The following is a 12,272-nucleotide window of genomic DNA, read 5'->3' on the forward strand; positions in this document are numbered from 1 at the left end:
GGAACAGAAACAAACACTTGTAGAAAAAATGATCAGATATGCGTTACCAGAGGCAGAGGTGTGGGGTGGGTAACTGGATAAACGTGATCTAAAGGTAAAACCTTCCAGTTGTAAGTATTAGAGATGTAATATACAACACAATGACTACAGTTAACGCTGTCGTATGGTGAATTTTAAAGTTAAGAGAGTAGATTCTAAGAGTTCTCATCACAAGGAAAAAAATATTTTGTTTTTATTAAGAATTCTGTATCTGGAAAAACTATCCTTCAAAAATGAGGGAGAAATAAAGACATTCCCAGATAAACACAACCTGAGGAAGCTAACTGCAATTAGACCTGCCGTACACAAAATGCTAAAGGGAGTCCTTCAGGCAGAAATGAAAGGATACTAGACAGTAAGTAACTTCAATCTGTATGATGAAATAAAGATCTCCAGTAAGGTAAATACATGTGAAAATACAAAAGCTAGTATTATTGTCAATTTGTTTGGTAGCTCCATTTTTTATCTCCTACGTGATTTAAAAGACAAATGCATAGAAAATAATTATGAATCTGTGTTATTGGGCACACAATACATAAAGATGTAATTTGTGACATCAATAATATAAAAGGAGAACAGAGCTTTATAGGAATAGACATTTTGGACGCTATTGAAGTCACACTGGTGTCAATTCAAACTAGATTATTATAAATTGAGGATGTTAAATGAAATCTTCTGGTAACTGCAAAACATTTAAGAAACATATAAAATAAAATGAGAAGAGAATCAAAATGGTTCACTACAAAAAAAATCAATTTTAACATAGAAGGCAGTAATGGGGAAAATGAAAGACAAAAATGGTACTAAGACATAAAGAAAACAAATAACAAAATGGTAGAAGTCCTTCATTACACTAATTACTTTAAATATAAATGGATTAAACTCTCCAAACAGCCAAGAGTTGCTAACTGGATACACACACACAACACACACACACACACACACACACACACAGAATCCAGATCCAGCTATATGCTGTCTACAAGACTCACTTTAGCTCCAAAGACACAAATGTGTTGAAAGTGCAAGGATGAAAAAAAGACATTCCATGTAAATAGTAACCAAAAGAGAGCAGCCTAGCTATACTAGCATCAGACAAAATAGACTGTAAGCCAAAAATTGTTACAAAGAAGAAGAAACAAAAAAGGGTACTATATATTGATGAAAGAGTCAATTTATCAAGAACATAAAATAATTATAGTAATGTATGCACCAAACAATAGGGCCCAACAATATATTAAGCAAAACTGGCAGAATTAAAGGGAGAACTAGATAGTTCTAGAATAGTTAGAAACTTCAATATTCTATTGGAAAAAAACATTTAGACAGAAGATCAGTAAGTAAATAGACTTGAACAACACTATAAACCAACTAGACCTAACAGACATATATATAAAATACTCCACCCACAAACAACGCAATACACATTTTTCTCAAAGGCACATGGAACATTCTCCAGGATATACCCTTTGTTAGGCCACAAAACAATTTTCAAAAAATTTTAAAAGATTGAAATCATACTAAGTATCTTCTCTGACCACAATGGAATGAAGGTCCAGATCAGTAAGAAAAGTGGAAAATTCATAAACACGTGGCAATTCAACAAAAGTCTTGAACAACCATGGGTCAAAGAAATAAGGGAAATTTAAAACTGTGAAATGATCCAACAATTCCACTCCAAGGTATATACCTGGAGTACATTTAAAATGAATATAAAAACAGCAATTCAAAGAGATACTTGTATGTCAATGTTCACTGCAGCATTATTCAAATAATCAAGAGGTAGAAATATCCTGTATTCATCAATAGACGGATAAACAAAATATGGTATATAATATTTAACCATAAAAAGAAATTGATACGTGCTACAACATGGATGAATCTGAAAATATATTAAATAAGCCAGACACGAAAGTACAATTATTATACGATTCTAATTATAAGTGTCTAGAATAAGCAAATTCATAGAGATTAGAGCTTGACCGGAGCTGAGGGGAGAGGAATAAGGAGTTATTAATGCTCCGAGTTTCTATTTGGGGTGATGAAAACGTTTTGGAGATAGTGGTGATGGCTGTACATTGTGAATGTAATTAAATCCACTGAAATTGTACATTTTAAAATGGCTAAAATGACAAATCTTGTGTTATGTATGTCTTACCACAATAAAAATTTTTTATACTACCCATATTTAATGTATTAAGATTTGCTTTGTTTCTGGGGGAAAATTCACAAGAATTTTACAGATAATCTTAGAGTGAACCATTGCCGGTATGAGTACATGTACTTATGAGCTGATCATACATTTACACAGCTTTAGATCTTGATAGGTTTCATTCATCTGCCCTTTTACCAAGACTGGTGTGTTTATCAATGTAAAATGAGAACAGGCATTGGCTATCTTCCAACAAGTTAAAAGAAAAATTAGATATAGGCTCGTGTTAAAATTTTATTTTGAGAGGCTATCTCAACAAGTAATCTAAATAAGTGAATGATGGCATGTCCATTGCTTTTTGAAAGTAGTTACATGGATGTGTAACATCACATAGTGAAAAGGATCAGGGAAGCCCTGAATATTGAGAACCTCAAAGGTTAGTGTCTGAAAAATTTCTTTTAGAGAAGAACACTATTAGTGGAAAAGTGGCTATAAATTAATCTGTCGGATGAACTATTCAAATGACGATTAAAATATACCATAGGGACAAAGACAAATCCACAGGAAGGAGAAAAAATAGGATAATGTACAAGCAGTAAGAAAGTTGGAAAGCATTTGGGATGACATATAAAACCACAGGAGAGAACAGAACAAGAAACAACCAGAACAAAATTTTGAAAGCTGAAAAAGCATATGGATGGAGTAGCAGATTAAAGAAAGGCAAATCAAGCCGGCAGTGGAGAAAGGTGAAAATCAATCCAGTTCACTCCTCAGAATTGTCCCATTGGCAGATCCAGTACCTCGGCAACTGGAGTGAAGGACAATAGCTAAAATAACCTCATGAAAACTATTTGGAGGCCTGTCTGGCCCACCCACACACAAGCTGAAGTCCAGAGGTTTACTGCAGGCACTGGGTACTAAGCCAAAAGGGGAGTGGGGTGGACAGGATGTCCATATACGTGTACAGTGTCAGAAATCCCAAACTTCTTCCCCACTATGGCTCCCAAAACATTGGCAGAGAGTCTTACCCTCGAGGAAGATTGGAAAAGTCTATTCTGGAGAGTCTGACCAAAACAAGACATTCACATGGAGAGGACTTCCAAAAAAAGTACACCCAGATTATCCTAAAGAGAACCCCTTCCCACAAGTCCAACATCGAATCAGTTTAGTCTACTAGTCAACCATAAGAAGACAATCAAGTATTGCCAAATGTCTTAGCATAGCCTAAAACATAAAAAGAGAAATAAATACCCACAGAAAGAAAAAAAATTGGGAGGAAACAGATGCTGTAGAAAAGCAGTTTCACAAGAAAAAACACCAACACTATCATGAACATCCTCAGTGGTAACAGAACAAATCCATAGACAAGAATATAAAATAAGAACAGAATACTATGTAAGAAAAGGAGCTTTCAGAAATCAAAGAGATCTTGAGATTTTAAAATATGATAGCAGAGTTGCAAGACTGAATTAAAGAGCTAAAAAAACAGAGATGGGGCAGGGGTGGGATTAGAAAAACAGACATCTAGTCCTGGAAATCCAACATGAAAACAACAGTTCCAGAAAGACAGAACACTAAGTTTCCCAGAACTGAAAGATATGAGTTACCATCTTGAAAGTGTTCATCAAATGTCCAACATAATGAATTAAAACAGACCCACACCGAGACCTGTCACTGAAATTTCATTACCCCAAGGACAAAGACATTCTACAAGCTTTCAAGTCACACACAAGGAGCAGAAATCAAAATGGTGTGAGATTTCTCAACACAACTGGGAACGAGACATTGGAGCAATACCTTCAAAATTCTGAAGGAAAATTACATCCTGTCTAGATTTTATCCAACATCAAATATAATAGATATGCAAGGTTTCCAAAAATGTACCTCCACACATACTTCCTCCAGAAGCTACCAAAGGTTGTGCTCCACCAAAATGAGTTACTAGCCAATAAAATGAAAAAAAGAATCCAGAAAACAGATCTGGATTCACAGCAGACCACTGAATGCAAAACCCAAAATAACTGGGCACGAGCGCGTAGATCTGAGCAGCGATTCAAGACAGGTTGAGGGTTGCCCTCATCCAGACCCATCTATCCTACCACCATAATTTTACCTGTGGAACAACCTGCCCAGGAGAGCCTGGCCCTAACTATCCATGTAGGATTGATTACATGCTAGCTTTCCATTCCATTCGCAACAAGACACTCGTATCACCTTACGGAAGTAGTTTTGATCCACTCTTACAAGCTGGAGCTTGAGTCATCATGAGCTGAGAACTAGAAAATACAGACTAGTCTACTCCCTCCAACATTTCTGCCAGACATTAGTTACTCAGTCTACGCCCTAACCCTGCCAAATGCCCTGTGGCGAGCCTTCTATTTAAGAGAACTCACTCATGACCTTGGCCAGGAACTTTCTCAAAAATGATTTTTGTAAACTCCATGGAAACTGAAGCCAGACGATGACCCAAAGGCTTTATGTTCTCCCTGAAGCCTTCATGTAATGACAATTATTACCCCCGCCAACAGATTTTGCAAAAGTAAATATATGTTTAAGAATACATAAGTACATAACAAACTAACAGAAATGCAAGGGGATGATTAACACAAAGTGAGGACAGAGGGGAGGGATCCAATTCCGGACACACAGGAAGCTCCTTAGATCCTAACTCTGTTTCTTAACCTTCTTAGGTATTACTAAAAGTTTTACTTCTTAATTTGATGGTGGATACATGACTGCTCCCTTTACTATTATTCTCTAAACCTTATGTTTTTCTGTATTCATAATGTATGTCACAAATGTAAAAATCATCCTACGCACTTCTTTGTTCAGATTCCAGGCTTAATGAAGAGCATTCTGGTAATAGTTTGACTGTATTGTAGCTCTGCCTCCAGTAAGAGAATAGACACCGGACCACTTGGCATGCATTTCTCTTTTTAAAGTAATAAACTGATGTACTAATTTTATTTTTTTAAATAGTATTCATAAAATAATGAATGCTTAGTTGATTAATGACTATGTCCTTATACATGAAATTAAACTGGTCTCTAAAAGTCTTCTGTGAGTCCGTATATCTTCTGCAAGTAGCTAAATTCATTCTCAGATCAGGACTTTTTTGATGCTTCAATCTCATCCCAGATTGCAGCTTCCATTTTTGAAGTATCATATTCTCTCATCATATCAAACTCAAGCCACGGCTTACTCCATTTCTGAGCTTCTTTCATTTGCTCTTCAGTTAAATGAAGATCAAATCTGATTCCTTTAATATTAAATTTTGGACGTTCCCAGCGTTTGGACCAGGGCTTAGGCTTCATTTTTACTTTCAGCTAAGGAAGACAGTTAAAAAAATAATAATAAATTAGGCTGATAGTTATAAGCAAAATTCTTCTAAAAGTTTTCATTAAGATGAGTCTTGTTTTATACTTGAACTTCCAGTTCCAAAGGTACAACATATACCTGATTAACAGGAACTTCCTGGGTAGGTTCTTGTACTACTGGCTTCATATTCACATCAAAAGTGCTGTACTCAGGAAGGGCATCTCGTAAGTACAGCAGGCTGTCATCCAGCCGTTTCTCTAATTTGACCACTTGGATCTCTTGGATTCTAGGATTATAAAGTTCAAAGCAAATCTCAACACCTAAAAAAGAGAAAAATAACATTCTTACAATGTGAATCCTGATTCCTGCAGAAACCTCACACTACAGTAAGAACCATTTCGTAAAGGAACTAGCACAGGGTTTTGCACATAGGAAATGTGACATGAATTTGTAATCTTTAAAATGAAGATGATTGAAAGAAACAGAAACTAAAATTCATATAGATTAAAAAATAAGGAAATTGGAATTAGCGTGACAGTCAGAATGATGTCATCTATAAATTATTGCGTCACATATATTGAGTCACGTTATCTCTTCAGTTCTGATAGCATTAACTTAGTTGGAGAAAAATTTGAGTAAATTCTTCACTCTGTCATGTTGTTTATTTCCCAATTACTTAAATAAAACTATCTTCTACATTAAGAGCAACAGGATTAATGATGCAAAAAGAGTAAGTATATTTTTCAGTTCCAACTTTGGTTTAGAAGCCCTCTTAAGGATGGCCTAGGTTTGTAACACTCTAGAGCAGGGGTGTCCAAACTTTTTTCAACGTTTTTTACCAAGGGCCATATGCAGTAAAATACACAAACAGCCGGGCCACTCACTCGAGGTGAAGTACGTATTGCCTCACCTGGTTTATTTAAGTAAACTAAATATATTTTTGGAATTTGCTGCAGGCCAATTAACAATGGATTGCAGGCCACAGTTGGCCCGTGGGCCGCAGTTTTGACACCCCTTCTCTAGAGTTTTTCACATGAAGCAAGCTAGGAACAGCTTTGAGTGCTTCCAAGATGCTACAAGTAATAATTTAAGATATATCATCTGTATCATAAAACACTTAAGGGCAAGAGTGTATTCTGAGGTTTCCTGAAATAATCCCAAGAGAAATACAAATAGTAAAATATATGAACATTAACACCTATTGTTTAATACCTGGATATAATCCAATATTTACTATACAACTATTTTGGTCCAGGCACTGATTTAGGAGCTGTGCCTATAGCAAAAACAACACAGGTAAGATCCTTCTCCTCCCATAAAACTTACAGTTTAATGGATGACAAATAATAAATAAACCAACCAACAGGGTAATTTCATATAGTGAAAACAATAAAGGGTAATGACATTGTGACTGGGAAAGGAGCAACTTTAAATAGTAGTCAGAAAAAGCCTCTCTGAAAAAAGGACATTTACACTGATACAACAGAGGGCGAAGAATACTCCAAGCAGAAAGAATGGCACATGCAGAGGCCCTGGGATCTTAACAAACGTGCCATGTTGGAACAACCATAAAAAGGCCCATTTGTGTGAAGCACAGTAACTTGGTGGGGCCAGGAAAGTAATACAACCAGGGGCTGGTGGCATGGACAAGAGCAGCAACAACGGAGATGGAGAAACAGACAAAACTGGGATACACTTTTTGGAGACTGAACCATGAAAACTTGCTGGTTGACTGGATGGGTGAAAGAGAATAATGAAAAACAGCACCTAAGTTTTTGGTTTAAGTAAATGGGTGGGGAGTGTACCATTTATGGAAATAGAAGAAAACGTGAAAAGAACACACTGAGAGGGGAAATAAAGAGTTTTTCTGAACTTGTTTTATGCTTGTAAGACATCCATATGGAGATGCCAAATTGGTAGCTGTCCGTGCGAATCTGGAACAGGAAAGGGTCAGTACTCGAGATACATATTTGGGAATTGTCATCATAGTGGTAGTATTTAAAGCCAGTGGGCTAGAAAACACCACCAAAAAGGGAAGTATCAATGGGAAAGGTACAGGCAGGTGACAGTCAAAACATACTGTGCAGAAGGAGCTAAGACTTTTGAGTATTCTGTGTCCAGCACTTCATGTACAATCCACTGACCACAACCCTGGGAGATAGAAACTATTATTATCTCAACTTTAAAGAAGAAAATCAAACCCAGGTTTTTCTGATTCACACCTATGCTCATGTCTTTCTATGACAAGGTTTCCCCAAATACGCAACCCAATTGGATGCACAAGTTCAATCAATTGATCAGTCAGCCAATTCCTGCTGAGCTCTTACACGCACAGCACCCAGGTCATTACAGGATAAGGACCACAGCAATCACTCTCGTACGTTCAATTTCTTTTGAATATAATACTTCACTGCTGGAGACAATGACGCATTCAACATTAAGTACAAAACTTCACTGTTCCGGCCATTTTGATTCATAATCTTTCTAAAATGTTGTTCCACTTGTTCCTCTGCCTTATTAGGCATAGCAAACATAATTTTGGCTTTTTAAAAATTCCTCTGATTCTCATAAAACTGATCCTTGTGGTGACTGGTGTAATATAAAGCAAAATGGGGGCCATTCATTTTAGGAGAAAGTAACTCATAAGGACATCATTATGTTTACAATGTTCTGATGGGTTATTTGCACCTAAAATGAATGTCCCCACACTGCTGTATAGTCACTTGTCTCCTCCTATGAGATGCTGCCATAGTTTGGAAAGTCTGCTTCTAACGCTTGTTGTCCCTGCAACAGAAGAAAGAAGTCTTCAAGAGAAAGCAGAGCACCAACAATCAGCAGCCACAATTCTCATACCAGTCAGAGCCCCCTGCACTTCCAAGTTCCAGATATCTTATCCCAGGACGCAGAAAACAAAAAGGAATCCTGAGATCACATTTTCCAGAAAATCAAAATAGTGAAATGGAACCTACCTTGTCCTTCGATAGTATTTCTTAGGATAAAAGTAGCTCCAAGTCCTGTTCCTGATCTCTGGATGCAAATCCCCAGAAATTGGCTGGTTTTTCCACTGGCATACGGGTCAGCCACAGTAACACGAAGAATGCTTCCTATAAATTCAAAAGTGACATGAACTTTCACATACGATGCAGAAACAAACAATGGCATTTCTATATAACTTCATAACTTCCTGAAGATTTTAATATTAGTAATAAGTACCTCATATGGGCAAAACCCAGTTGTGTGAAAAAACAATCTTCTCTATGCAAGAAAACTAACCCGCAAGCCCCTAATAATGAAAGCACCCAGCTCTTACTGACCAACATAGAACTCCGGAATGTGGAGTACTTTTCTCCTTTCTAACATATCTTTTCTCTCTATTTGAAATTTCAGAGGATTTGTTCTTCCCCTTGGAGGAATGAATTCAGGACTCAAGAACCTGCAGGAAAAAAAAAAAATTAAATGCAAACTTTAAAGACCATTAAAAAAATCTGTTGCTTTCTTTTTAAAAAAGGATTATGAGTTTGAAGTGTTTTATTCTTCCCTCACTACATAAGAAAAGTCAATTTTATTTCTAAAATTGTTGTCAGTGCTTATGCAGTTAGCTAACAACCCTGAGTACTCGCCTGGCATTGTGTTAAAAGCTTTATTAAACATTTTTAGCATAAATTAATCCTTACGACAAGCAGATGGGTTTGGTGTCATTATCTTTTTTTCACAAATGAAAAAACTGAAGCTTGGGGAGGGTAAATAACTGACGTATTATTATATTAGCTATAAACTTATCAAATTAAGATTTAAATGTAGCCGTTATCTGGCAGACTCCAAAGCCTGCAACCACAACCACAGGCCTGGAAAAGTTATAAACACATAAATCATCAATTGCAAACTGACTTTAAAAATAATTTCCCTATTCTCTTCTTTATCTGATTTTAAACTTATTATGGAATAATTTATAGAAAAGTATAAATAATACTACAATGCAAATTCATGTCCCTATCATCCATCTCAAAAAATAAATTATCAATATGGCTGAAGCCCCTGTACATCCCTCCCTACCCCCACAGTTAATTACTATGATGGAATTAACCAAATTTGGAGATTAGTATTCCTATGAATTTCTTCCTTTTCCTCAATTTTCTACTTTGAAAATTTTCAAACCTACCAAAAGTTAAAATAGTAATACAATGAACACCTATATATACTTCACCAGGTTTGCTATTTATTTGCTTTATATATACATAAAGCAAAAAAGAATCCTGAGATCTTTTTAATTTTTTTCCTGAACCATTTGAAAATGGCAAGCTGCAAGGCCTTTCATCTCTCAACACTTTAGAAGGCTTCTGTTCAGAATAAGGACATTCTCCTACATTTATTACAATTCCTTTATGACACCTAAGAATTTCAACATTAATTCAGTAATATAATCTAATACATAGTTTGTATTTAAATATACCTGATTGTCCTGGAAAATGTTTCTTACAGCTGTTTGTTACTCAATCCAAGCTACAATCAACCTTTATACATTGTATCTGGTTGTTAGTCTCTTTAGTCTCTTAAACTAGAACTATTTCCCATCTTTGTATTTTTATAACACATTTTTGAAGAATCAAAGCCTGTCTTATAGGCCATCTCTGGATTCTGGATTTATTTATTGTTTCCACATGCCTAAACTAAGGTTAAATATTTTTGGTAAAAATATTAGAGATGATGTGATCTTATTTTGCCACATCAGGAGGTACATAATATCAGTTTGTACCACTATTGGGAAAGCTAGGTTTGACTGCTCTGTGAAAGTGGAGAATTTCCCCTGTACATTTTCTTATACTTTACACATATATGCGTGTATGTCTGGTCAATATAAAAATGCTACCACACTACATCAATTCTTTTGTAGGTTGCTTTTTTCACATATCATATTTGTGAAGTTCATCCTCGTAAGCTTTAGTTCATCCATTTTTCACTGCTGTATAACAGCTCATTATGTGAATGTATTTGCCTATTCACCTACTGATGGATATCTAGGCTGCTTCTGAATTCTTGTTGCAAACACTACTTTTGTGTGCATTCTTGTACATATCTCCTTGTACTTATTACTTTCTTTAATTTGTATACCCTCCTGGGTGGAAAGGCATACACAACTTCAAACTTACTAAAAATTGTTTCCTAAAGTAGTTATACAATTTACATTCCCTTTGACTGAATTAAGTGTTATCATTGAAGAGAGATATTCCTTTTCCACGTTAAAAAAAAAAAAAAAAGTTGTATAAGGAAGTCTTTTATAAATCTCTAGGTTCCACAAATTCAAGTTTAACTCAGAACCATAGAATATTTGAAATGTTCAACATACACACAAGCACGCAGAAATAATCCAAGCAACAACCCTGAGTCCTTTCAGAAAGCCTATAATCTCAGGCTTTAGGGAAAGCCTAAAGGTTTCCGTCCCAAAGACTGCCTTTTTAAGAAGGTTATTCTACAGGCCTACAGAAACGCTTTCTGCAAGTCCTAGGTCATCTAAGTTTACCCGTACCTCCAAAGTTACCAGCATGCTTTTAAGTGAACCAGCTTTTTAAGCACACTGTTTTGAAGAGTAAATTTCAGACACAAACTACTGGAAATGTTTACCCCTGTACTGCATGTGCCAGGAAACGAAAACACGGTGAAGTGGGAAGCTAAGAGGCGGGGAGTCCCGGCCAATGCATTTCCACCCCGGCGAGAAAAGATTGACTCCTGGAACGTAAACGGGGTACAATAAGACGTGATTCTGAGAAAAACTCTTGATACAGGCCAGATGCTGGTGTGAAGCGCTCCCAATCCGGGGAATCCCTGCCTACTTGAAGTCCGGGTTTAATAAGACTACAGAGAAGATTCAACACAGGCTTGGGAGAAGCGCGCGAGAGAAACCTGAGTTGGGTGCGCTTTCACACGCGGCTCAGCAACGCCGCACACGAGTACCGAGGGCCCGCCTGACAGCCGAGACCCCTGGGTTCGCGAGCGCGCCAACCCAAAACGCGGGGGCCGCGCCAGGAACGGGCCTCACCTGGTTTCGGGGCGCGGGGGCCGGCGCTTGTCCACGATGACCGGTTTAGGCGGCGGCCTGAACGCGCCGGGTTCCGAAGGTCCAGTGCTCTGCTGCCGGCCCGGCCCCGCGTGGGCCCCTGCGGGAGCGGACAACAGAGGTTAACACTACTCGGGCCTGTCCTGAGCTCGCGTGGAACGCTGCACTCTTCCCAAGCTCGCGGTCCCACGAGGGGCCGCCGCCGAGGCGTCCCTTGCTTCCGGGCTCGCCTACCCCCAGCCTAGCCCTTCCGCGCCCGGGCTTGCAAGTCTCACTCCACGTACGGCAGGCGACAGAGGCCGGCGCAAGGAGCAGCGTCCTGGCGGCTCCAGTACTCCAAGCCAGTCCCACTGCGGGTCCACAGCCCCCAGCAATGAAGGCCGCCATGCCTGCTGGTACAGACTGGTAGAGACTACAACTCCCAGTAATCAGTGCGCCGAGATGGCGGAGTACTACGGCCCTATGGCAGCTGTTATGGGACAAAATACCAAAGTTTCTCTCTTTCTCTGTCTCTGTCTTTGTCTCTCTCTCTCTCCGCCCCTTCCCCTCCCTCTCCCCTCTCCCTCCCTCACCCTCCCACTTATAGCCTTGTGTGGAAATCAATTTGTGTGATTGATTGGGGGGTGGGGGGGGTGTCTCAGGGACTCACCAGGGTGGGGCAAGTGGTGTTCACCAGATTACTGTAGATTCTGCTTTGATGCCAGTGCTGAA

General features: G+C 38.2%; 1 protein-coding gene across 1 annotated transcript; it reads right to left on the reverse strand.

Annotated features, from left to right (window-relative positions):
* Positions 1–203: 203 nt before the first annotated feature.
* MRPL19 (mitochondrial ribosomal protein L19) lies at positions 204–11,981 on the reverse strand. Its single transcript, XM_081069769.1, has 6 exons — positions 11,846–11,981; positions 11,544–11,661; positions 8,824–8,942; positions 8,479–8,613; positions 5,648–5,829; positions 204–5,517 (listed from the first exon to the last, which is right to left on the reverse strand). Exons 1-6 carry the CDS (start codon positions 11,946–11,948, stop codon positions 5,296–5,298), a joined length of 879 nt encoding a protein of 292 aa, XP_080925895.1. The 5' UTR covers positions 11,949–11,981; the 3' UTR covers positions 204–5,295.
* Between the last annotated feature and the right edge of the window lie 291 nt (positions 11,982–12,272).

This window comes from Rhinolophus hipposideros (genome assembly GCF_964194185.1).
Source record: "Rhinolophus hipposideros genome assembly, chromosome: 12".
NCBI lineage: Eukaryota > Metazoa > Chordata > Mammalia > Chiroptera > Rhinolophidae > Rhinolophus > Rhinolophus hipposideros.